Source organism: Heterodontus francisci, chromosome 28, assembly GCF_036365525.1.
Source record: "Heterodontus francisci isolate sHetFra1 chromosome 28, sHetFra1.hap1, whole genome shotgun sequence".
Classification (NCBI taxonomy): domain Eukaryota; kingdom Metazoa; phylum Chordata; class Chondrichthyes; order Heterodontiformes; family Heterodontidae; genus Heterodontus; species Heterodontus francisci.
Genome location: NC_090398.1, coordinates 6364893 through 6391558, shown reverse-complemented (window position 1 = coordinate 6391558; position 26666 = coordinate 6364893). Strand labels below are relative to the sequence as shown.

General features: G+C 54.3%; 1 protein-coding gene across 4 annotated transcripts; it reads left to right on the top strand.

Moving 5' to 3' along the window:
- Positions 1-88: 88 nt before the first annotated feature.
- On the top strand, positions 89-15044 carry nudt8 (nudix hydrolase 8). Of its 4 annotated transcripts, none has more exons than XM_068059834.1 (5): positions 89-112; positions 758-1122; positions 1828-1960; positions 2817-2894; positions 11080-15044. In XM_068059834.1, exons 2-5 carry the CDS (start codon positions 824-826, stop codon positions 11332-11334), a joined length of 765 nt encoding a protein of 254 aa, XP_067915935.1. In that variant the 5' UTR covers positions 89-112; positions 758-823; the 3' UTR covers positions 11335-15044. The 4 variants fall into 4 exon arrangements, with proteins under 4 accessions (XP_067915935.1, XP_067915934.1, XP_067915931.1 ...); XM_068059833.1 differs by lacking the exon at positions 89-112 and adding an exon at positions 351-416; XM_068059830.1 differs by lacking the exon at positions 89-112 and adding an exon at positions 363-455.
- The last annotated feature ends 11622 nt before the right edge of the window (positions 15045-26666 follow it).

The following is a 26666-nucleotide window of genomic DNA, read 5'->3' as shown; positions in this document are numbered from 1 at the left end:
ACACTGTCTCAATCTCTCTCCTCAGTCTTTCATGAGGGTACGGGACAGAGTAGAGAGAGAGGAACTGTTCCCATTGGTTGAAGGATCAAGAACCAGAGGACACGGATTTAAGGTGATTGGTGAGAGAAGCAGAGGTGACACCAGGAAAAACATTTTTCTGCAGTGGGTGTTTCTGATCTGGAATGTACTGCCTGAGAGTGGAGGCAGATTCAATCGAGGCTTTCAAAAGGCAATTGCAGAATTGTGTGGAGAAAAGTGATTTGCAGGGCTACGGGGAAAGGGCGGGGGAGTGGTTCTCTTCTCTCCCCCACCCTCCCCCCCCCACCTCGCGCTCTCCTGGGAAGTGACGTTGTGGGCCCCGCCTCCAAACAAAGCCTCAACCCTTCCCCCCACTCTCCTGCCAGCACCCACCACAGGTTAGAGAGCGGCCCAGGAGGAACAGCAACTGGAATGAGGTTAGACAGAGAGTGTGAGTCAGAGACAGAGTGAGAGAGACCCGGGAGGGGGAGAGAGATCACAATCTGGAGCAATGGTTTGAAACCCTCCCCTTCACCTCCCCACCCCCCCCCTAATTAGACGAGATCTGTGCTCATCTGTGAAGCCCCCTTTTGCCGAATGTCCTGCCAATCTGGGATTCGCGCACGAAGGATGGGTTATGGGAGCGCCCCACCCCCCCCACTTTGTCCATGCAAAGGGCAGGGGTGAGGAGAGGGTGAATCCGAGGTTGGCATTGACTGTTTCCTCTATTTGTTTTCAGACTCGGCGCGTGGCGAGGATGCAGTAACCTGACCCCCATCGCCCGCCGTCTGCGTTCCCCGCCGCCATGCTGTGCCGGTTCGCTCCCCTGGCCATGTGGGCGAGGAGATCCTCGGGCCGGAAGGGGAATACAGAGGGGGAGGAGGGCGTGCGGGGTCTCCCGTCGCCGGACGCCATCCGCTGCTGCCTGTCCGAGGCCAACGAGAGGAGGTGCCGGGCTCAACTGGGGCGCAGCCAGGAGGAGGGGAAGAGCGGCCGTCCGACTGCTGGAGTCCTAGTTCCCCTCTGCTTGGTGCAGGGGGATCCCTCCCTCCTGCTGACACTGCGTTCCAGCAAGCTCCGGGGGAGGCATAAGGGGGACGTCAGGTGTGTGTGTGTCGCTGAGGGGCGGTGATGATGCTGAGGCACACGATCACATTACCCCTCGTCAGATACACAGTGGGGTTCACACGCACCACCCCCCCCCCCCCCCCACACACACACCCACCGCTCATTGTGACTAGACATAGCAGTTTCAATTTCTCTGGCTCTCACTGTCCTAAAGGCGCTGACCCCATCTCATCGGGGTACACGAGTCAGGACTGGGTATGAAAACACAGACAGAGATACACACAGCCAGGCACACGCTCTGTCACACACACACATAACCCCACTCCAGACATGCAGGCACACACACACACACATATATAACCCCATTCCACCCGCACACACACAGTCACACACACTCGCACAGATAGAACTCCCTTCCTAACAGCACTGTGGGTGTACCTACCCCAGTAGCGGTTCAAGAAGGCAGCTCGCCACCACCTTCTCAAGGGCAATTAGGGATGGGCAATAAATTCTGGCCTGGCCAGTGATGCCCACATCCCATGAACGAATATAAAAAATGACAGACTCTCACACACTCCATCCTGTCTGACCGTGGAGCCTGATAGACAAAGTTCCCACTCGTGTACTGCGTCCCGTCTCACTGCGGAGTCCAACAGACAAAGCCCCCGCTCATGCGTCTGGGCGCTCTCTGTCCCGTCTGACCGCCATTTCTTTTCTCACTCTCCCCTCTCTCTCGAGCAGCTTTCCGGGGGGCAAGTGTGAAAGCTCGGACCGTGACATCATCGACACCGCACTGCGGGAGACTCACGAGGAACTCGGCTTCAGACTGGCACCTGAACATGTCTGGGGCACCCTCAAACCACTCTCCGATTGGGTGAGTCCCTCTGCTGTCACCCCATGTTAAATATCGTAATCTTCCATACAATTCACAGCACCAAAACAGGCCATTCGGCCCATCCACTCCATGTCGGGGTTCCTGCTCCACATGAGCCTCCTCCCTCCCCCTCTCCATCTCCCCCCTCCCATCCTTCCATTCCTTTCTCCCTCCTGTGTTTATCCAGCTTCCCCCTTAAATACATCGACACTCTTCACCTCAACCACTCCCTGTGGTAGTGAGTTCCACATTCTCCCCACTCTCTGGGGAAAGAGGTTTCTCCTCAATTCCCCATTGGATTTATTAGTGAGTGTCTTCTAGTGATGGGCCCTAGTTCAGGTCTGGCTGACAAGTGGAAACATCATCTCTACGTCTACCCTATCGAAACCCTTTCATAATCTTAAAGACCTCGATCAGGTCACCTATCTCTGCCTTCCCTTCTCCAGAGAAAAGAGCCCAAGCCTGTTCAACCTTCCCAATTCCCCTGTTGAAATTCCTATTGAATCTGCTTCCACCGCCCTTTCAGGCAGCGCGTTCCAGATCACAACAACTCACTGTGTGAAAAAACATTTCCCCTCATCTCCCCCTCTGCTTCTTTTACCCATTATCTTAAATCTGTGTCCCTCTGGTTACCGACCCTCCTGTCACTGGAAACAGTTTCTCCTGATTTACTCCATCGAAACCCCCTCGTCATTCTGAACGTCCCGATTAAATCACCTCTTAACCTTCTCTGCTCTAAGGAGAACAATCCCAGCTTCCTCAGTCTCTCCACATGAAGTACCTCAGTCTGAAGATGGGGAAGAGGTTAGGTGGTCCGACGAGTGTCTGACAGTTTTCTCCCTCTCCTGCTTCACAGTCTGGGATGGTGGTTGTACCGGTGCTGGCTAACCTGGGAGCCCTGGACCTCGGCGAGATCAGGCCCGACCCAAAGGAGGTAAGAGGAGGGGGAGACTAGAATTAACATCTTGCAATGCTCCTGGGACACTGCAGATCCCAGCCAGTTAAAGGAAGGCAGGCTTCTCTGCAACAGGACATCAAAAGTTTTATCCCTGAACAATGCACACAAGCTAATCGTTCAACACCTCACACAGGCGTCACTCCAAGGAATCGTGCCGAGAGTGATTCCCCCCACCCCCCCCTCCACCTCGGGGGGAACCAGGAATTGTCTTCGGATTGGCCACGCCCCGTTCCAGGAGCCGTTCCCGAGCCGCTCACTGTGTCAACGGCAGAAGCCCCCGGTCACCTCCATACTCAACTATTCCAATACTCTTCTCCTGGACCCTTCACCCCTCCCTATCTCTGTAACATCCTCCAGCCCCTTCACCCCTCCCTATCTCTGTAACATCCTCCAGCCCCTTCACCCCTCCCTATCTCTGTAACCTCCTCCAGCCCCTACACCCCTCTCAATCTCTGTAACATCCTCCAGCCCCTTCACCCCTCCCTATCTCTGTAACATCCTCCAGCCCCTACACCCCTCCCTATCTCTGTAACATCCTCCAGCCCCTACACCCCTCCCTATCTCTGTAACCTCCTCCAGCCCCTACATCCCTCCCTATCTCTGTAACATCCTCCAGCCCCTTCACCCCTCCCTATCTCTGTAACATCCTCCAGCCCCTTCACCCCTCCCTATCTCTGTAACCTCCTCCAGCCCCTACACCCCTCCCTATCTCTGTAACCTCCTCCAGCCCCTACACCCCTCCCTATCTCTGTAACCTCCTCCAGCCCCTACATCCCTCCCTATCTCTGTAACATCCTCCAGCCCCTACACCCCTCCCTATCTCTGTAACATCCTCCAGCCCCTACACCCCTCCCTATCTCTGTAACCTCCTCCAGCCCCTACATCCCTCCCTATCTCTGTAACATCCTCCAGCCCCTTCACCCCTCCCTATCTCTGTAACCTCCTCCAGCCCCTACACCCCTCCCTATCTCTGGAACCTCCTCCAGCCCCTACACCCCTCCCTATCTCTGGAACCTCCTCCAGCCCCTACATCCCTCCCTATCTCTGGAACCTCCTCCAGCCCCTACATCCCTCCCTATCTCTGGAACCTCCTCCAGCCCCTACATCCCTCCCTATCTCTGTAACCTCCTCCAGCCCCTACACCCCTCCCTATCTCTGGAACCTCCTCCAGCCCCTACATCCCTCCCGATTTCTGGAACCTCCTCCAGCCCCTACACCCCTCCCTATCTCTGGAACCTCCTCCAGCCCCTACATCCCTCCCTATCTCTGTAACCTTCTCCAGCCCCTACACCCTTCCCTAGCTCTGTAACCTCCTCCAGCCCCTACACCCCTCCCTATCTCTGGAACATCCTCCAGCCCCTACACCCCTCCCTATCTCTGTAACCTCCTCCAGCCCCTACATCCCTCCCTATCTCTGTAACCTCCTCCAGCCCCTACATCCCTCCCTATCTCTGTAACATCCTCCAGCCCCTTCACCCCTCCCTATCTCTGTAACATCCTCCAGCCCCTACACCCCTCCCTATCTCTGGAACCTCCTCCAGCCCCTACACCCCTCCCTATCTCTGGAACCTCCACCAGCCCCTACATCCCTCCCTATCTCTGGAACCTCCACCAGCCCCTACATCCCTCCCTATCTCTGTAACCTCCTCCAGCCCCTACATCCCTCCCTATCTCTGTAACATCCTCCAGCCCCTTCACCCCTCCCTATCTCTGTAACATCCTCCAGCCCCTACACCCCTCCCTATCTCTGGAACCTCCTCCAGCCCCTACACCCCTCCCTATCTCTGGAACCTCCACCAGCCCCTACATCCCTCCCGATTTCTGGAACCTCCTCCAGCCCCTACATCCCTCCCTATCTCTGTAACCTCCTCCAGCCCCTACACCCCTCCCTATCTCTGTAACCTCCTCCAGCCCCTACACCCCTCCCTATCTCTGTAACCTCCTCCAGCCCCTACATCCCTCCCTATCTCTGTAACCTCCTCCAGCCTCTACATCCCTCCCGATTTCTGGAACCTCCTCCAGCCCCTACACCCCTCCCTATCTCTGTAACCTCCTCCAGCCCCTACACCCCTCCCTATCTCTGTAACCTCCTCCAGCCCCTACATCCCTCCCTATCTCTGTAACCTCCTCCAGCCCCTACACCCCTCCCTATCTCTGTAACCTCCTCCAGCCCCTACACCCCTCCCTATCTCTGTAACCTCCTCCAGCCCCTACATCCCTCCCGATTTCTGGAACCTCCTCCAGCCCCTACACCCTTCCCTAGCTCTGCCCCCCAGTTTTCCGAGATCTTTGTGCTCCTCTTTTGTAACCCCGATTTACATCACCTTGTGACACATAGTCAGGGTGATGTCGACAGATCTTTACTCTGTATCTAACCCCCGCTTTATAGATGTTTATTAAAATCTGTCTCTAACCCCATGTTTTTTTTTTGGGACAGTGTCGAGGGAACTTTACTCTGTATCTCACCCTGTTTTTTTTTTCACCTTTATACCCCAGGCCTCTTTTATATTTTTCATGTCGAGAGGGGCCTTTATTCCTCAGGCCCCCTTTATATACATATTTATATATTTTTTAAAATAACTTTATTAAAACCAGATAAATAAACAAAAACTCAAATTAAAATGCCATTCTCAGCGTCGACAATGCACTCCAGTCCCTGCGGTGCCCACCGGTCGCGGAAGGCCTCAAGCGTACCGGCGGACACCGCATGCTCCTTCTCCAGGGACACCCAGGCGTGAACGTAACCGCGGAAGAGGGGCAGGCAATCGGGGAGGACGGACCCCCGACAGCCCGCACCTGTGAATTGCCACCTTGGCCAGGAGCAGACCGACGAGGAGATCCTCCTCCCGGCCCAAGCCCCTCCGCACCGGGTGCCCAAAGATCAGGAGCGTGGGCCTGAAGTGCAGCCAGAATTTGAGGAGCAGCCCCTTCAGATACTCAAATAGGGGCTGCAACCTCGCACACTGCAGATCGACATGGAACACGGACTCGTCCAGGCCGCAGAAAGTACAGGCGGCCTGGGAGTCCGTGAACGTACTTAAAAGTCTATTGCACGGGACTGCCCTGTGCAACACCCTCCACCCCAGGTCCCCGATGTAAAGGGGGAGGACTCCCGCGTAGAGAGACCTCCATTGATGAGGGGTTCGGGGCCTTGGTCCGATGAGCAGTTCCAGCCGAGCGGGGTCAGCTCAGCCGGGAGTGCTCCGCTCTCCCGAGCATCCTCACCACCCGCAGTGAGGGGCGTCCCGGGGGTTTCGGCTACTCCACCGGTCCGTCCCCGCAGTCGGCCGCCCGGACAGCCGAGGCGCTCTCCTCCGTCGGCAGGGGAGCACCCTGACTGGAGGCGACCATGTTCCATACTCGGAATAGATCCCGGTAAAAGACAGGCAACTCCCTCAGAGAGGCGTGGCTAACGGACTCCACCGGGAGCTGCGTGTCGTCTTGAAGGCAGTGACACTGGCGGAAAAAATACTGCACCAGCGCACACCATCGAGGAGGACGCTCGACGTACAGGTATCTCTGCAGGGTCCGAAGACGGAGAGTCGCAGCCTGGGTGCGGACGCACACCAGCGACTGACCGCCCTTCTCAATCGGGAGACTCAGGACCGCGGCAGAGACCCAGTGTTTCCTCCTGCCCCAGAAGAAATTGACGAGTTTCTTCTGGATCTTGGTGGCAAATACAGGGGGCGGGGCCAAAGTGACCAAACGGTACCACAGCATGGAGGCCACCAGTTGGTTTATGACCAACGCTCGGCCCCTGTAGGAAAGCACTCGGAGCAGTCCTGTCCAGCGCCCCAGCTGAGTGCTGACTTTCGCCTCCAACTCCTGCCAGTTTGCCAGCCAGGCTTCCTCAGCGGGGCGAAGATGGACTCCCAGATAGAGGAGGTGCGTGGTGCTCCACGCAAAAGGTATCATCTCCTCCGGCAGGGAGTCCACCCGCCACTGACCAACCAGGAGTCCAGAACATTTCTCCCGATTGATCCTCGCGGAGGACGCGGCAGAAACGCTCTGCTGGCAGTCACGCATCCTCCGCAAGTCAACGGGATCTGTGACCGCGAGGAGCACGTCATCGGCGTAAGCTGAGAGGAAGACCCGCATGGCCGGCTCGCGCAGAGCCAATCCTGTCAACCTCCTGCGAAGCAGGCACAGGAAGGGCTCCACGCAGATGGTATACAATTGGCCGGACATGGGGCATCCCTGACGCACTCCTCTCCCAAATCGAAGGGGCGCCGTCAAGGACCCGTTAACTTTGACCAGACACTCTGCGGCGGCGTATAAAAGTCGGACCCGGGCCACAAAATGCAGGAGACATACAGCTGTGAAAAGTAGAGGCGGTCGATTCGGGACCCTCCTGTTCCAGACGTCCACGTGAAGGCACTGGAGTCGGGATGGAGATTCCGCCAGACGTCCACCAAGTTGAGGGAGCTGATCAGAGCGATCCCCCACCTCGAGGGTGCAGTTAAAATGCCCTCCGAGGATGATGCACTCGCCGCTATTGATGGAGCTCAAGAGAGCGGACACTTCTTCAAAGAAGCGTGCTTGCAAAGCGCCGGGCCTGGGCGCGTACACGTTCACAAAGTGGAGCGGCACGCTACCCAGGCTAACGGCGAGGTGGAGCAAGCGGCCCGGCACTAGCTCCTTGACCCCCAAGATCTCCGGCTGAAAAGTCGGGGCCAACAAGATAGCCACCCCACTAGAAATAGGGGTGAGGTGACTCATGTAGACCCCACCCTGCGACTCCAGGAGCCAGGTGGCTTCGTCTCCCGGAACGGTGTGGGTTTCCTGCAGAAAGCTCACCCCGTATCTCCCTTCCCTGAGGACTGAGAGTTTGTGAAATCTGCGGTGAGACCCCCTGCTGCCGTTGATGTTGAGGCTGGCTATGGTTATCTTCATGTCAAAGGTACTTAAAACCCGTCACCAACACCTCACTGTGAGGAGGGAGTGGAAGTGCACCTGGCCCTCCACTCCCCCAGCAACCCATTGAGGAACACATTAAAATGGCGCCTCTCAACCAGTTTCACGCCCGCGCGCTTGCCCGCTTTCTTAAGGGCGGCACGGATGGACTGGATGATCAGCGCCAGATTCGACCAACAGCTGAGGGCCGTTTATTGCGGCAACCCCTGCAAACCGCCAGGAAATCCCGGAGTTCCGCCGTGGGGATGAGGGGAGATTTGGTGGGAGGCACGAGGGACTCCACCACCTCACTGGCGATGGAATCAAGGTCATCCTCCGTGCCCCACACTGAATCCCCATCCTCCTCCGGGTCGTCACCGCCAGCGGCCGACACATCCACTACACACTGATGGCGGAGGAGTCCTCTCTGGGTTCTACTGTGAAACTGGAGTCTGTGGACGCCAGCAGTTCAGGACCCCCCTCCACCTCCGTCCCCAGGCCAATGAGTGGCTGGGAGGGCCGACCCTCTGGGGCCTCGCCCTCCCCTTCACTCGGCACCCGACCCAGTAGCAGTGGCAGAATGGGCGGCGTCCCCAGTCTCCCCCACCACAAGCAGGGCCCCACTTACTCCTTCAGGAGGGGCCTCATGTACCGGGGCCTTCCCCTCCCCTCCATCCTGAGGAATAGGGTGCTCCTGCCCGGACTTTGTAGCCTTGGTGGTGGCGGTAGGGGAAACCTGGGGACCCGAAACAGGAGACAGATCCCCTCCAACAGATGGGCCCTGTGCCTCAGGGCCCCTCGTTACCTCTGTGGAGGGGTGCCTTCTCCTCTTTTTCCCACTAGGGTGCAGAGGCTCAGAGACCTTAATGTCATCAGAGGCCTCTGCCTCCGCACCCTCCTTTTTAGTCACCCTGGGCCTGAGCCCAGCCCTGGGACAGGTGGATTCCGTGAGAACGGGCTTTGGGCTGAGCTCAGGCTCGGGTTGTTTCAATGTGTCCAGGGGATGCGCCTCTTGATGTTTCTTTTGCCTCCGCGTCTTCCTTCCACTCGGACGGGCACTCCCCTCCCTGCCGGAGGCTGTGAAAATCACAGCCTCCGGAACCGACTGAGCGGTGTCTGTAGGAGATTTTGGGGGAGTGGGAGGACGTGCAGTGGCGCCACCCTGCGCCGCCGAGTTGGAGGCCACGGGGCCACGTGGGCAGCCACAGAGGCTGCAGCTGCGTAGGTTGTCGAGGGCCCCGCCACCTGTGATGAAGGGCTAGCCATGGGTCTAAGAGCTAACCCACCCCAAATTGTAGGCTTGAAAATAACTTTAAGATGCACAAAATAAACAAACAAACAACAGGTTAGGGGAGAGGCTGAGGGAATAGAGGAGAGGGAAAGACAGGCTGTAAGGGATGACTTTCTTTTCCTTTCTGGAGGTGGTGCACACAGCACACTTAAAACAGTCTCTGCCAGCACACTTGGTCTGACGGTCTTCTGGTTGGGGGAGGCGTCTTCACCTGGGCCAGCTGAAGCTGCCCAGGCACTATTTATCCCCTTCTGTATATTAGTCAGGCAGCTTCAGCTGACTCAGGCTGGGCAACTGGGGTGGGGAGGAAGCTTCCTGCAACTTTAGTGCAACTGCACAGCTCCCTGCAGAATTGTATAGCCCCCACCCCTTGTTCTACGGACCTCTTCCACCTCCCACAGCAGTCCAAATGAAATGAGTCTGGTGCTCAACACCCACCTCCAAATACAGGCTTATTCCAAAAGTCTCTCCTCCTCTGCAGCAAATGTTGTTCAAAGTTTTTGCTGCACCTCGTTGAGGCACTCAGTATTCCAAATCACAGAGGAGCCAATCCCCGTTTTTTTTTTCTAACCCCCGTTTTTTTTTCTAACCCCGTTTTTTTTTTTCCTTTTTTTTTCTTGTTTTTTTTTTAAAGGTGACCTTTATACCCCAGGCCCCTTTTATATATTTTTTATGTCGAGGGGGCCTTTATTCCTCAGGCCCCCTTTATATATTTCTTATGTCGAGGGGGCCTTTAATCCTCAGGCCCCCTTTATATACACACTTATATATTTTTTTTTTCCTGTCTTTTACCGGGATCTTTTCCGAGTCTGGAACATGGTCGCCTCCAGTCAGGGCGCTCCCCCGCCGGCAGAGGAGAGCGCCTCGGCTGTCCGGGCGGCTGACTCCAGGGACGGTCTGGCGGGCGGAGGAGTAGCCGAAACCCCCGGGACGCCCCTCACTGCGGGTGGCGAGGGGGCTCGGGAGTGCGGAGCGATCCTGGCCGAGCTGACCCCCGCTCGGCTGGAACTGCTCATCGGACCCAGGCCCCGAAACCCTCCTCGGGAGCCGGTCCCGCACAACCCGAGCCGCCTCTCGGAAATGCCCTCCGTGCCATTCCAATCGGCGCGGAGGGGTTTCCTGTACGGGCTGCTCCTGCACACTCTCCACTTCCTCGCCCTCGTCAGCCGGCCGGACACGCCCTGGCGGTCCGCGTTGCCATCTGGCGGCGAGGGGAAACCCCGATGGAGGTCTCTCTACGTGGGAGTCTTCCCCCTTTACATCGGGGACCTGGGGTGGAGGGTGCTGCACAGAGCAGTCCCGTGCAATAGGCTTTTAAGTAGGTTCACGGACTCCCAGGCCACCTGTACTTTCTGCGGCCTGGACGAGTCCGTGTTCCACATTTATACGGAGTGTGCGAGGTTGCAGCCCCTATTTGAGTATCTGAAGGGGCTGCTCCTCAAATTCTGGCTGCACTTCAGTCCCACGCTCCTGATCTTTGGGCACCCGGTGCGGAGGGGTTTGGGCCGGGAGGAGGATCTCCTCGTCGGTCTGCTCCTGGGCCTGGACAAGGTGGCAATTCACAGGTCCAGGTTGCGGGCCGTCGGGGGGTCCGTCCTCCCCGATTGCCTGCCCCTCTTCCGCGGTTACGTTTGCGCCCGGGTGTCCTTGGAGAAGGAGCGTGCGGTGTCCGCCGGTATGCTTGAGGCCTTCCGCGACCGGTGGGCACCGCAGGGACTGGAGTGCATTGTCGACGCCGAGAATGGCATGTTAATTTGAGTTTTTTTTTGTTTATTAATCTGGTTTTAATAAAGTTATTTTAAAAATATAAGTGTTTATATAAAGGAGCCAATCCCCGTGCTGTACCTGTCCTGGGAGTGTCTGATGGGGACACTGGGTATTAGTCGGGGGTGGGGTTGGGGACAGAGGTTGATGAAAGTTTCAGCACACGTTGTCAGAGTTACTGGTAACGTCTCTCTGTTCTGTTACCCGATTCAGGTGGAGGATGTCTTTGCAATATCCATCCAACACCTCTGTTCCGAGGTGAACCGAGGCTCCACACACTTCCGAGGCCAAGGAGCTCAGGTCTACACCCTGCCAGTCTTTCTCAAAGCGAAGTATAAAGTGTGGGGAATGACTGCAGTCATGATCGACGGTCTTCTCTCTCTCCTCTTCCCCGGGGCCTACCGCAGCACCGTCCGTGGATCCCGTCCAAAGGTCGACCGGTCATTGAGGGGAGGCCCAAGGTGGTGACAGGGCCAAAAAAAACCTTAAATAAAGCATGATAGGGATAGCGCAAATATGGATGATGTGTCTGTCTGTCCTCTCTCTGAGGGAGATATCTGTACACTGACTGGTGTCTCTCAGTCCCCTCTCTCTCAGGGTGATATCTGTACACTGACTGGTGTCTCTCACTCCCCCTCTCTCTCAGGGTGATATCTGTACACTGACTGGTGTCTCTCAGTCCCTCTCTCTCAGGGTGATATCTGTACACTGACTGGTGTCTCTCAGTCCCCTCTCTATACGGGTGATATCTGTACACTGACTGGTGTCTCTCAGTCCCTCTCTCTCAGGGTGATATCTGTACACTGACTGGTGTCTCTCAGTCCCCTCTCTCTCAGGGTGATATCTGTACACTGACTGGTGTCTCTCAGTCCCCTCTCTCTGAGGGAGATATCTGTACACTGACTGGTGTCTCTCAGCCCCTCTCTCTCAGGGTGATATCTGTACACTGACTGGTGTCTCTCACTCCCCCTCTCTCTCAGGGTGATATCTGTACACTGACTGGTGTCTCTCAGTCCCTCTCTCTCAGGGTGATATCTGTACACTGACTGGTGTCTCTCAGTCCTCTCTCTCAGGGTGATATCTGTACACTGACTGGTGTCTCTCACTCCCCCCCTCTCTCAGGGAGATATCTGTACATTGACTGGTGTCTCTCAGTCCCTCTCTCAGGGTGATATCTGTACACTGACTGGTGTCTCTCAGTCCCTCTCTCTCAGGGTGATATCTGTACACTGACTGGTGTCTCTCAGTCCCTCTCTCTCAGGGTGATATCTGTACACCGACTGGTGTCTCTCACTCCCCCTCTCTCTCAGGGTGATATCTGTACACTGACTGGTGTCTCTCAGTCCCTCTCTCTCAGGGTGATATCTGTACACTGACTGGTGTCTCTCAGTCCTCTCTCTCAGGGTGATATCTGTACACTGACTGGTGTCTCTCAGTCCCTCTCTCTCTCAGGGAGATATCTGTACACTGACTGGTGTCTCTCAGTCCCTCTCTCTCAGGGTGATATCTGTACACTGACTGGTGTCTCTCAGTCCCTCTCTCTCAGGGTGATATCTGTACACTGACTGGTGTCTCTCAGTCCCCTCTCTCTCAGGGTGATATCTGTACACTGACTGGTGTCTCCCAGTCCCCTCTCTCTGAGGGAGATATCTGTACACTGACTGGTGTCTCTCAGTCCCCCTCTCTCTCAGGGAGATATCTGTACACTGACTGCTGTCTCTCAGTCCCTCTCTCTCAGGGTGATATCTGTACACTGACTGGTGTCTCTCAGTCCCTCTCTCTCTCAGGGTGATATCTGTACACTGACTGGTGTCTCTCAGTCCCCTCTCTCTCAGGGAGATATCTGTACACTGACTGGTGTCTCTCAGTCCCCTCTCTCTCAGGGAGATATCTGTACACTGACTGGTGTCTCTCAGTCCCCCTCTCTCTCAGGGAGATATCTGTACACTGACTGGTGTCTCTCAGTCCCCTCTCTCTCAGGGTGATATCTGTGCACTGACTGGTGTCTCTCAGTCCCTCTCTCTCAGGGTGATATCTGTACACTGACTGGTGTCTCTCAGTCCTCTCTCTCTCAGGGTGATATCTGTACACTGACTGGTGTCTCTCAGTCCCTCTCTCTCAGGGTGATATCTGTACACTGACTGGTGTCTCTCAGTCCCCTCTCTCTCAGGGTGATATCGGTACACTGACTGGTGTCTCTCAGTCCCCTCTCTCTCAGGGAGATATCTGTACACTGACTGGTGTCTCTCAGTCCCCTCTCTCTCAGGGTGATATCTGTACACTGACTGGTGTCTCTCAGTCCCCTCTTTCTCATGGAGATTTCTGTACACTGACTGGTGTGTCTCAGTCCCCTCTCTCTCAGGGTGATATCTGTACACTGACTGGTGTCTCTCAGTCCCCTCTCTCTCAGGGTGATATCTGTACACTGACTGGTGACTCTCAGTCCCTCTCTCTCAGGGTGATATCTGTACACTGACTGGTGTCTCTCAGTTCCCTCTCTCTCAGGGAGATATCTGTACACTGACTGGTGACTCTCAGTCCCCCCTCTCTCAGGGTGATAGCTGTACACTGACTGGTGTCTCTCAGTCCCCTCTCTCAGGGTGATATCTGTACACTGACTGGTGTCTCTCAGTCCCCTCTCTCAGGGTGATATCTGTACACTGACTGGTGTCTCTCAGTCCCATCTCTCTCAGGGTGATATCTGTACACTGACTGGTGCCTCTCAGTCCCCTCTCTCTCAGGGTGATATCTGTACACTGACTGGTGTCTGTCAGTCCTCTCTCTGAGGGTGATATCTGTACACTGACTGGTGTCTCTCAGTCCCCTCTCTCTCAGGGAGATATCTGTAAACTGACTGGTGTCTCTCAGTGCCCTCTCTCTCAGGGTGATATCTTTACACTGACTGGTGTCTCTCAGTCCCCCTCTCTCTCAAGGTGATATCTGTACACTGACAGGTGTCTCTCAGTCCCTTCTCTCTCAGGGTGATATCTTTACACTGACTGGTGTCTCTCAGTCCCCTCTCTCTCAGGGTGATATCTGTACACTGACTGGTGTCTCTCAGTCCCCTCTCTCTCAGGGTGATATCTGTACAGTGACTGGTGTCTCTCAGTCCCCTCTCTCTGAGCGTGATATCTGTACACTGACTGGTGTCTCTCAGTCCCCTCTCTCTCAGGGTGATATCTGTACACTGACTGGTGTCTCTCAGTCCCCCCTCTCTCAGGGTGATATCTGTACACTGACTGGTATCTCTCAGTCCTCTCTCTCTCGGAGTTATCTGTACACTGACTGGTGTCTCTCAGTCCCCTCTCTCTCAGGGTGATATCTGTACACTGACTGTTGTCTCTCAGTCCCCTCTCAGGGTGACATCTGTACACTGACTGGTATCTCTCAGTCCTCTCTCTCTCGGAGTTATCTGTGCACTGACTGGTGTCTCTCAGTCCCCTCTCTCTCAGGGTGATATCTGTACACTGACTGGTGTCTCTCAGTCCCCTCTCAGGGTGACATCTGTACACTGACTGGTGTCCCTCAGTCCCTCTCTCTCAGGGTGATATCTGTACACTGACTGGTGTCTCTCAGTCCCTCTCTCTCAGGGTGATATCTGTACACTGACTGGTGTCTCTCAGTCCCCTCTCTCTCAGGGTGATATCTGTACACTGACTGGTGTCTCTCAGTCCCCTCTCTCTCAGGGTGATATCTGTACACTGACTGGTGTCTCTCTGTCCCTCTCTCTCAGGGTGATATCTGTACACTGACTGGTGTCTCTCAGTCCCCTCTCTCTCAGGGAGATATCTGTACACTGACTGGTGTCTCTCAGTCCCCCTCTCTCTCAGGGTGATATCTGTACACTGACTGGTGTCTCTCTGTCCCTCTCTCTCAGGGTGATATCTGTACACTGACTGGTGTCTCTCAGTCCCCCTCTCTCTCAGGGAGATATCTGTACACTGACTGGTGTCTCTCAGTCCCCCTCTCTCTCAGGGAGATATCTGTACACTGACTGGTGTCTCTCAGTCCCCTCTCTCAGGGTGATATCTGTACACTGACTGGTGTCTCTCAGTCCCTCTCTCTGTCAGGGAGATATCTGTACACTGAATGTTCTCGGTATTTGGGGTCTGTCTGGTTCATGTTACGGTCTGCAGGCTTTGTAATTTGTTGATTCGTTGAATAAAGGAATGTTGATGGATTCAGGAGGATGAGTGAATTTGTGTCCGGAAATTCTGCCTTTAATCACACCCTCCATTCCCAGTCCATCTGTCCCTCCGTTCCCAGACCGTTCGTCTCTCCGTTCCAAGACCCTCCGTCCCTCCGTTCCCAGACCCTCCGTCCCTCCATTCCCAGCTCGCCGTCTCTCCGCTCCCAGACCCTCTGTTGTTCCGTGGTGTCTCTCTCTCTCTCTCTGTTACACTCTCTCTCTCTCCCCGGAAGGTTGTTGGCTCTCTCTCTCAGTGTCCCAGTTACACTCTCCCTGTCTTTCCCTCTCTCTGTCTCTGTCACACTTCATTTCAGAAGGGTATCATCTCTCTCTCTCTCTCTGTCCCAGTTACACTCCCTCTCCGTCTCTCTGTCTGTTTAACACTCTCTCTCCGGATGGGTGTTGTCTCTCCCTGTGTCCCAGTTACACTCCCTCTCCCTCTCCCTCTCTCTCTCTGTCTCTGTTACGCTCTCTCTCTCCAGATGGGTGTTGTCTCTCCCTGTGTCCCAGTTACACTCCCTCTCCCTCTCCCTCTCTCTCTCTGTCTCTGTTACGCTCTCTCTCTCCAGATGGGTGTTGTCTCTCCCTGTGTCCCAGTTACACTCTCTCCCTGTCTCTCTGTCTCTGTTACACACTCTCCGGATGGGTGTTGTCTCTCCCTGTGTCCCACTTACACTCTCTCCCTGTCTCTCTGTCTCTGTTACGCTCTCTCTCTCCAGATGGGTGTTGTCTCTCCGTGTCCCAGTTACACACTCTCCCTGTCTCTCTGTCTCTGTTACGCTCTCTCTCTCCAGATGGGTGTTGTCTCTCCGTGTCCCAGTTACACTCTCTCCCTGTCTCTCTGTCTCTGTTACGCTCTCTCTCTCCAGATGGGTGTTGTCTCTCCCTGTGTCCCAGTTACACTCTCTCCCTGTCTCTCTGTCTCTGTTACGCTCTCTCTCTCCAGATGGGTGTTGTCTCTCCCTGTGTCCCAGTTACACTCTCTCCCTGTCTCTCTGTCTCTGTTCCACACTCTCTCTCCGGATGGGTGTTGTCTCTCCGTGTCCCAGTTACACTCTCTCCCTGTCTCTCTGTCTCTGTTACACACTCTCTCTCCGGATGTGTGTTGTCTCTCCCTGTGTCCCAGTTACACTCTCTCCCTGTCTCTCTGTCTCTGTTACACTCTCTCTCTCCAGATGGGTGTTGTCTCTCCCTGTGTCCCAGTTACACTCTCTCCCTGTCTCTCTGTCTCTGTTACACACTCTCTCTCGGATGGGTGTTGTCTCTCCCTGTGTCCTAGTTACACTCTCTCCCTGTCTCTCTGTCTCTGTTACACACTCTCTCTCCAGATGGGTGTTGTCTCTCCCTGTGTCCCAGTTACACTCTCTCCCTGTCTCTCTGTCTCTGTTACACACTCTCTCTCGGATGGGTGTTGTCTCTCCCTGTGTCCCAGTTACACTCTCTCCCTGTCTCTCTGTCTCTGTTACACACTCTCTCTCCGGATGGGTGTTGTCTCTCCCTGTGTCCCAGTTACACTCTCTCCCTGTCTCTCTGTCTCAGTTACACACTCTCTCTCGGATGGGTGTTGTCTCTCCCTGTGTCCCAGTTACACACTCTCCCTGTCTCTCTGTCTCTGTTACACACTCTCTCTCGGATGGGTGTTGTCTCTCCCTGTGTCCCAGTTACACTCTCTCCCTGTCTCTCTGTCTCAGTTACACACTCTCTCTCGGATGGGTGTTGTCTCTCCCTGTGTCCCAGTTACACACTCTCCCTGTCTCTCTGTCTCTGTTACACACTCTCTCTCGGATGGGTGTTGTCTCTCCCTGTGTCCCTGTTACACTCTCTCCCTGTCTCTCTGTCTCTGTTACACACTCTCTCTCGGATGGGTGTTGTCTCTCCCTGTGTCCCAGTTACACTCTCTCCCTGTCTCTCTGTCTCAGTTACACACTCTCTCTCGGATGGGTGTTGTCTCTCCCTGTGTCCCAGTTACACACTCTCCCTGTCTCTCTGTCTCTGTTACACACTCTCTCTCCAGATGGGTGTTGTCTCTCCCTGTGTCCCAGTTACACTCTCTCCCTGTCCCTCTGTCTCTGTTACACACTCTCTCTCGGATGGGTGTTGTCTCTCCCTGTGTCCCAGTTACACTCTCTCCCTGTCTCTCTGTCTCTGTTACACACTCTCCGGATGGGTGTTGTCTCTCCCTGTGTCCCAGTTACACTCTCTCCCTGTCTCTCTGTCTCTGTTACGCTCTCTCTCTCCAGATGGGTGTTGTCTCTCCCTGTGTCCCAGTTACACACTCTCCCTGTCTCTCTGTCTCTGTTACACACTCTCTCTCCGGATGGGTGTTGTCTCTCCCTGTGTCCCAGTTACACACTCTCCCTGTCTCTCTGTCTCTGTTACGCTCTCTCTCTCCAGATGGGTGTTGTCTCTCCCTGTGTCCCAGTTACACTCTCTCCCTGTCTCTCTGTCTCTGTTCCACACTCTCTCTCCGGATGGGTGTTGTCTCTCCCTGTGTCCCAGTTACACTCTCTCCCTGTCTCTCTGTCTCTGTTACGCTCTCTCTCTCCAGATGGGTGTTGTCTCTCCCTGTGTCCCAGTTACACACTCTCCCTGTCTCTCTGTCTCTGTTACACACTCTCTCTCCGGATGGGTGTTGTCTCTCCCTGTGTCCCAGTTACACTCTCTCCCTGTCTCTCTGTCTCTGTTACACACTCTCTCTCCAGATGGGTGTTGTCTCTCCCTGTGTCCCAGTTACACTCTCTCCCTGTCTCTCTGTCTCTGTTACGCTCTCTCTCTCCAGATGGGTGTTGTCTCTCCCTGTGTCCCAGTTACACTCTCTCCCTGTCTCTCTGTCTCTGTTCCACACTCTCTCTCCGGATGGGTGTTGTCTCTCCGTGTCCCAGTTACACTCTCTCCCTGTCTCTCTGTCTCTGTTCCACACTCTCTCTCGGATGGGTGTTGTCTCTATCTGTGTCCCAGTTACACTCTCTCCCTGTCTCTCTGTCTCTGTTACGCTCTCTCTCTCCAGATGGGTGTTGTCTCTCCCTGTGTCCCAGTTACACTCTCTCCCTGTCTCTCTGTCTCTGTTACACACTCTCTCTCCGGATGGGTGTTGTCTCTCCCTGTGTCCCAGTTACACTCTCTCCCTGTCTCTCTGTCTCTGTTACACTCTCTCTCTCCAGATGGGTGTTGTCTCTCTCCGTGTCCCAGTTACACTCTCTCCCTGTCTCTCTGTCTCTGTTACACTCTCTCTCTCCGGATGGGTGTTGTCTCTCCCTGTGTCCCAGTTACACTCTCTCCCTGTCTCTCTGTCTCTGTTACACACTCTCTCTCCGGATGGGTGTTGTCTCTCCCTGTGTCCCAGTTACACTCTCTCCCTGTCTCTCTGTCTCTGTTACACTCTCTCTCTCCGGATGGGTGTTGTCTCTCCCTGTGTCCCAGTTACACTCTCTCCCTGTCTCTCTGTCTCTGTTACACACTCTCTCTCCAGATGGGTGTTGTCTCTCCCTGTGTCCTAGTTACACTCTCTCCCTGTCTCTCTGTCTCTGTTACACACTCTCTCTCCGGATGGGTGTTGTCTCTCCCTGTGTCCCAGTTACACTCTCTCCCTGTCTCTCTCTCTCTGTTCCACACTCTCTCTCGGATGGGTGTTGTCTCTTCCTGTGTCCCAGTTACACTCTCTCCCTCTCTCTCTCTGTCTCTGTTACACACTCTCTCTCCGGATGGGTGTTGTCTCTCCCTGTGTCCCAGTTACACTCTCTCCCTGTCTCTCTGCCTCTGTTACACACTCTCTCTCGGATGGGTGTTGTCTCTCCCTGTGTCCCAGTTACACACTCTCCCTGTCTCTCTGTCTCTGTTACACACTCTCTCTCGGATGGGTGTTGTCTCATCCTGTGTCCCAGTTACACTCTCTCCCTGTCTCTCTGTCTCTGTTACACACTCTCTCTCGGATGGGTGTTGTATCTCCCTGTGTCCCAGTTACACTCTCTCCCTGTCTCTCTGTCTCTGTTACACACTCTCTCTCCGGATGGGTGTTGTCTCTCCCTGTGTCCCAGTTACACTCTCTCCCTGTCTCTCTGTCTCTGTTACACACTCTCTCTCGGATGGGTGTTGTCTCTCCCTGTGTCCCAGTTACACTCTCTCCCTGTCTCTCTGTCTCTGTTACGCTCTCTCTCTCCAGATGGGTGTTGTCTCTCCCTGTGTCCCAGTTACACTCTCTCCCTGTCTCTCTGTCTCTGTTACGCTCTCTCTCTCCAGATGGGTGTTGTCTCTCCCTGTGTCCCAGTTACACTCTCTCCCTGTCTCTCTGTCTCTGTTACGCTCTCTCTCTCCAGATGGGTGTTGTCTCTCCCTGTGTCCCAGTTACACACTCTCCCTGTCTCTCTGTCTCTGTTACGCTCTCTCTCTCCAGATGGGTGTTGTCTCTCCGTGTCCCAGTTACACTCTCTCCCTGTCTCTCTGTCTCTGTTACACACTCTCTCTCCGGATGGGTGTTGTCTCTCCCTGTGTCCCAGTTACACTCTCTCCCTGTCTCTCTGTCTCTGTTACACACTCTCTCTCCGGATGGGTGTTGTCTCTCCCTGTGTCCCAGTTACACTCTCTCCCTGTCTCTCTGTCTCTGTTACGCTCTCTCTCTCCAGATGGGTGTTGTCTCTCCCTGTGTCCCAGTTACACTCTCTCCCTGTCTCTCTGTCTCTGTTACGCTCTCTCTCTCCAGATGGGTGTTGTCTCTCCCTGTGTCCCAGTTACACTCTCTCCCTGTCTCTCTGTCTCTGTTACACACTCTCTCTCCGGATGGGTGTTGTCTCTCCCTGTGTCCCAGTTACACTCTCTCCCTGTCTCTCTGTCTCTGTTACACACTCTCTCTCCAGATGGGTGTTGTCTCTCCCTGTGTCCCAGTTACACTCTCTCCCTGTCTCTCTGTCTCTGTTACACACTCTCTCTCGGATGGGTGTTGTCTCTCCCTGTGTCCCAGTTACACTCTCTCCCTGTCTCTCTGTCTCTGTTACGCTCTCTCTCTCCAGATGGGTGTTGTCTCTCCCTGTGTCCCAGTTACACTCTCTCCCTGTCTCTCTGTCTCTGTTACACACTCTCTCTCCGGATGGGTGTTGTCTCTCCCTGTGTCCCAGTTACACTCTCTCCCTGTCTCTCTGTCTCTGTTACACACTCTCTCTCCGGATGGGTGTTGTCTCTCCCTGTGTCCCAGTTACACTCTCTCCCTGTCTCTCTGTCTCTGTTACACACTCTCTCTCGGATGGGTGTTGTCTCTCCGTGTCCCAGTTACACTCTCTCCCTGTCTCTCTGTCTCTGTTACACACTCTCTCTCCAGATGGGTGTTGTCTCTCCCTGTGTCCCAGTTACACTCTCTCCCTGTCTCTCTGTCTCTGTTACACACTCTCTCTCCAGATGGGTGTTGTCTCTCCCTGTGTCCCAGTTACACTCTCTCCCTGTCTCTCTGTCTCTGTTACACACTCTCTCTCCGGATGGGTGTTGTCTCTCCCTGTGTCCCAGTTACACTCTCTCCCTGTCTCTCTGTCTCTGTTACGCTCTCTCTCTCCAGATGGGTGTTGTCTCTCCCTGTGTCCCAGTTACACTCTCTCCCTGTCTCTCTGTCTCTGTTACGCTCTCTCTCTCCAGATGGGTGTTGTCTCTCCCTGTGTCCCAGTTACACTCTCTCCCTGTCTCTCTGTCTCTGTTACACACTCTCTCTCCGGATGGGTGTTGTCTCTCCCTGTGTCCCAGTTACACTCTCTCCCTGTCTCTCTGTCTCTGTTACACACTCTCTCTCCAGATGGGTGTTGTCTCTCCCTGTGTCCCAGTTACACTCTCTCCCTGTCTCTCTGTCTCTGTTACACACTCTCTCTCGGATGGGTGTTGTCTCTCCCTGTGTCCCAGTTACACTCTCTCCCTGTCTCTCTGTCTCTGTTACGCTCTCTCTCTCCAGATGGGTGTTGTCTCTCCCTGTGTCCCAGTTACACTCTCTCCCTGTCTCTCTGTCTCTGTTACACACTCTCTCTCCGGATGGGTGTTGTCTCTCCCTGTGTCCCAGTTACACTCTCTCCCTGTCTCTCTGTCTCTGTTACACACTCTCTCTCCGGATGGGTGTTGTCTCTCCCTGTGTCCCAGTTACACTCTCTCCCTGTCTCTCTGTCTCTGTTACACACTCTCTCTCGGATGGGTGTTGTCTCTCCGTGTCCCAGTTACACTCTCTCCCTGTCTCTCTGTCTCTGTTACACACTCTCTCTCGGATGGGTGTTGTCTCTCCGTGTCCCAGTTACACTCTCTCCCTGTCTCTCTGTCTCTGTTCCACACTCTCTCTCCGGATGTGTGTTGTCTCTCCCTGTGTCCCAGTTACACTCTCTCCCTGTCTCTCTGTCTCTGTTACACACTCTCTCTCCGGATGGGTGTTGTCTCTCCCTGTGTCCTAGTTACACTCTCTCCCTGTCTCTCTGTCTCTGTTACGCTCTCTCTCTCCAGATGGGTGTTGTCTCTCCCTGTGTCCCAGTTACACTCTCTCCCTGTCTCTCTCTCTCTGTTACACACTCTCTCTCCGGATGGGTGTTGTCTCTCCCTGTGTCCCAGTTACACACTCTCCCTGTCTCTCTGTCTCTGTTACACACTCTCTCTCCAGATGGGTGTTGTCTCTCCCTGTGTCCCAGTTACACTCTCTCCCTGTCTCTCTGTCTCTGTTACACACTCTCTCTCGGATGGGTGTTGTCTCTCCGTGTCCCAGTTACACTCACTCCCTGTCTCTCTGTCTCTGTTACACACTCTCTCTCCAGATGGGTGTTGTCTCTCCCTGTGTCCCAGTTACACTCTCTCCCTGTCTCTCTGTCTCTATTACACTCTCTCTCTCCGGATGGGTGTTGTCTCTCTCCGTGTCCCGGTTACACTCTCTCCCTGTCTCTCTGTCTCTGTTACACACTCTCTCTCCAGATGGGTGTTGTCTCTCCCTGTGTCCCAGTTACACTCTCTCCCTGTCTCTCTGTCTCTGTTACACACTCTCTCTCGGATGGGTGTTGTCTCTCCCTGTGTCCCAGTTACACACTCTCCCTGTCTCTCTGTCTCTGTTACACACTCTCTCTCCAGATGGGTGTTGTCTCTCCCTGTGTCCCAGTTACACTCTCTCCCTGTCTCTCTGTCTCTGTTACACACTCTCTCTCCAGATGGGTGTTGTCTCTCCCTGTGTCCCAGTTACACTCACTCCCTGTCTCTATGTCTCTGTTACGCTCTCTCTCTCCAGATGGGTGTTGTCTCTCCCTGTGTCCTAGTTACACACTCTCCCTGTCTCTCTGTCTCTGTTACACACTCTCTCTCCAGATGGGTGTTGTCTCTCCCTGTGTCCCAGTTACACTCTCTCCCTGTCTCTCTGTCTCTGTTACACACTCTCTCTCGGATGGGTGTTGTCTCTCCCTGTGTCCCAGTTACACACTCTCCCTGTCTCTCTGTCTCTGTTACACACTCTCTCTCCAGATGGGTGTTGTCTCTCCCTGTGTCCCAGTTACACTCACTCCCTGTCTCTCTGTCTCTGTTACACACTCTCTCTCCAGATGGGTGTTGTCTCTCCCTGTGTCCCAGTTACACTCTCTCCCTGTCTCTCTGTCTCTGTTACGCTCTCTCTATCCAGATGGGTGTTGTCTCTCCCTGTGTCCCAGTTACACACTCTCCCTGTCTCTCTGTCTCTGTTACGCTCTCTCTCTCCAGATGGGTGTTGTCTCTCCCTGTGTCCCAGTTACACTCTCTCCCTGTCTCTCTGTCTCTGTTCCACACTCTCTCTCCGGATGGGTGTTGTCTCTCCCTGTGTCCCAGTTACACTCTCTCCCTGTCTCTCTGTCTCTGTTACACTCTCTCTCTCCAGATGGGTGTTGTCTCTCCGTGTCCCAGTTACACACTCTCCCTGTCTCTCTGTCTCTGTTACACACTCTCCGGATGGGTGTTGTCTCTCCCTGTGTCCCAGTTACACTCTCTCCCTGTCTCTCTGTCTCTGTTACGCTCTCTCTCTCCAGATGGGTGTTGTCTCTCCCTGTGTCCCAGTTACACTCTCTCCCTGTCTCTCTGTCTCTGTTACACACTCTCTCTCCGGATGGGTGTTGTCTCTCCCTGTGTCCCAGTTACACACTCTCCCTGTCTCTCTGTCTCTGTTACACACTCTCTCTCCAGATGGGTGTTGTCTCTCCCTGTGTCCCAGTTACACTCTCTCCCTGTCTCTCTGTCTCTGTTACGCTCTCTCTCTCCAGATGGGTGTTGTCTCTTCCTGTGTCCCAGTTACACTCTCTCCCTGTCTCTCTGTCTCTGTTACACACTCTCTCTCCGGATGGGTGTTGTCTCTCCCTGTGTCCTAGTTACACACTCTCCCTGTCTCTCTGTCTCTGTTACACACTCTCTCTCGGATGGGTGTTGTCTCTCCCTGTGTCCCAGTTACACTCTCTCCCTGTCTCTCTGTCTCTGTTACGCTCTCTCTCTCCAGATGGGTGTTGTCTCTCCCTGTGTCCCAGTTACACTCTCTCCCTGTCTCTCTGTCTCTGTTACACCCTCTCTCTCCGGATGGGTGTTGTCTCTCCCTGTGTCCCAGTTACACTCTCTCCCTGTCTCTCTCTCTCTGTTCCACCCTCTCTCTCCAGATGGGTGTTGTCTCTCCCTGTGTCCCAGTTACACTCTCTCCCTGTCTCTCTGTCTGTTTCACACTCTCTCTCCAGATGGGTGTTGTCTCTCCGTGTCCCAGTTACACACTCTCCCTGTCTCTCTGTCTCTGTTACACTCTCTCTCTCCAGATGGGTGTTGTCTCTATCTGTGTCCCAGTTACACTCTCTCCCTGTCTCTCTGTCTCTGTTACACTCTCTCTCTCCAGATGGGTGTTGTCTCTCCCTGTGTCCCAGTTACACTCTCTCCCTGTCTCTCTGTCTCTGTTACACTCTCTCTCTCTCGGATGGGTGTTGTCTCTATCTGTGTCCCAGTTACACTCTCTCCCTGTCTCTCTGTCTCTGTTACACTCTCTCTCTCCAGATGGGTGTTGTCTCTCCCTGTGTCCCAGTTACACTCTCTCCCTGTCTCTCTGTCTCTGTTACACTCTCTCTCTCCAGATGGGTGTTGTCTCTCCCTGTGTCCCAGTTACACTCTCTCCCTGTCTCTCTGTCTCTGTTACACTCTCTCTCTCCGGATGGGTGTTGTCTCTATCTGTGTCCTAGTTACACTCTCTCCCTGTCTCTCTGTCTCTGTTACACTCTCTCTCTCCAGATGGGTGTTGTCTCTCCCTGTGTCCCAGTTACACTCTCTCCCTGTCTCTCTGTCTCTGTTACACTCTCTCTCTCCAGATGGGTGTTGTCTCTCCCTGTGTCCCAGTTACACTCTCTCCCTGTCTCTCTGTCTCTGTTACACTCTCTCTCTCCGGATGGGTGTTGTCTCTATCTGTGTCCTAGTTACACTCTCTCCCTGTCTCTCTGTCTCTGTTACACTCTCTCTCTCCAGATGGGTGTTGTCTCTCCCTGTGTCCCAGTTACACTCTCTCCCTGTCTCTCTGTCTCTGTTACACTCTCTCTCTCCGGATGGGTGTTGTCTCTATCTGTGTCCTAGTTACACTCTCTCCCTGTCTCTCTGTCTCTGTTACACTCTCTCTCTCCAGATGGGTGTTGTCTCTCCCTGTGTCCCAGTTACACTCTCTCCCTGTCTCTCTGTCTCTGTTACACACTCTCTCTCCGGATGGGTGTTGTCTCTATCTGTGTCCTAGTTACACTCTCTCCCTGTCTCTCTGTCTCTGTTACACTCTCTCTCTCCAGATGGGTGTTGTCTCTCCCTGTGTCCCAGTTACACTCTCTCCCTGTCTCTCTGTCTCTGTTACACTCTCTCTCTCCAGATGGGTGTTGTCTCTCCCTGTGTCCCAGTTACACTCTCTCCCTGTCTCTCTGTCTCTGTTACACACTCTCTCTCCGGATGGGTGTTGTCTCTCCCTGTGTCCCAGTTACACTCTCTCCCTGTCTCTCTGTCTGTTACGCTCTCTCTCTCCAGATGGGTGTTGTCTCTCCCTGTGTCCCAGTTACACTCTCTCCCTGTCTCTCTGTCTCTGTTACGCTCTCTCTCTCCAGATGGGTGTTGTCTCTATCTGTGTCCCAGTTACACTCTCTCCCTGTCTCTCTGTCTCTGTTACGCTCTCTCTCTCCAGATGGGTGTTGTCTCTATCTGTGTCCCAGTTACACTCTCTCCCTGTCTCTCTGTCTCTGTTACACTCTCTCTCTCCGGATGGGTGTTGTCTCTATCTGTGTCCCAGTTACACTCTCTCCCTGTCTCTCTGTCTCTGTTACACTCTCTCTCTCCAGATGGGTGTTGTCTCTCCCTGTGTCCCAGTTACACACTCTCCCTGTCTCTCTGTCTCTGTTACACACTCTCTCTCCGGATGGGTGTTGTCTCTCCGTGTCCCAGTTACACACTCTCCCTGTCTCTCTGTCTCTGTTACACTCTCTCTCTCCAGATGGGTGTTGTCTCTATCTGTGTCCCAGTTACACTCTCTCCCTGTCTCTCTGTCTCTGTTACACTCTCTCTCTCCGGATGGGTGTTGTCTCTATCTGTGTCCCAGTTACACTCTCTCCCTGTCTCTCTGTCTCTGTTACACACTCTCTCTCTCGGATGGGTGTTGTCTCTCCCTGTGTCCCAGTTACACTCTCTCCCTGTCTCTCTGTCTCTGTTACACACTCTCTCTCCGGATGGGTGTTGTCTCTCCCTGTGTCCCAGTTACACTCTCTCCCTGTCTCTCTGTCTCTGTTACACTCTCTCTCTCCAGATGGGTGTTGTCTCTCCCTGTGTCCCAGTTACACTCTCTCCCTGTCTCTCTGTCTCTGTTACACACTCTCTCTCCGGATGGGTGTTGTCTCTCCCTGTGTCCCAGTTACACACTCTCCCTGTCTCTCTCTCTCTGTTACACACTCTCTCTCCAGATGGGTGTTGTCTCTCCCTGTGTCCCAGTTACACTCTCTCCCTGTCTCTCTGTCTCTGTTACACACTCTCTCTCCAGATGGGTGTTGTCTCTCCCTGTGTCCCAGTTACACTCTCTCCCTGTCTCTCTGTCTCTGTTACACACTCTCTCTCCGGATGGGTGTTGTCTCTCCCTGTGTCCCAGTCACACTCACTCCCTGTCTCTCTCTGTCTCTGTTACACCCTCTCTCTCCGGATGGGTGTTGTCTCTCCCTGTGTCCCAGTTACACTCTCTCCCTGTCTCTCTGTCTCTGTTACGCTCTCTCTCTCCAGATGGGTGTTGTCTCTCCCTGTGTCCTAGTTACACACTCTCCCTGTCTCTCTGTCTCTGTTACACACTCTCTCTCCGGATGGGTGTTGTCTCTCCCTGTGTCCCAGTTACACTCTCTCCCTGTCTCTCTGTCTCTGTTAGACTCTCTCTCTACGGATGGGTGTTGTCTCTCCCTGTGTCCTAGTTACACTCTCTCTCTGTCTCTGTTACACCCTCTCTCTCCGGATGGGTGTTGTCTCTCCCTGTGTCTCAGTTACACACTCTCCCTGTCTCTCTGTCTCTGTTACACACTCTCTCTCCGGATGGGTGTTGTCTCTCCCTGTGTCCCAGTTACACTCTCTCCCTGTCTCTCTGTCTCTGTTACACACTCTCTCTCCGGATGGGTGTTGTCTCTCCCTG

Excerpts from the sequence above, each read along its gene's own strand:
- nudt8 (XM_068059834.1), top strand. The coding sequence starts at position 824 with ATGCTGTGCCGGTTCGCTCCCCTGGCCATGTGGGCGAGGAGATCCTCG. Across the intron at positions 1,123-1,827 it reads AGGCATAAGGGGGACGTCAG|CTTTCCGGGGGGCAAGTGTG; the intron begins GTGTGTGTGTGT and ends TCTCTCGAGCAG. Across the intron at positions 1,961-2,816 it reads TCAAACCACTCTCCGATTGG|TCTGGGATGGTGGTTGTACC; the intron begins GTGAGTCCCTCT and ends CCTGCTTCACAG.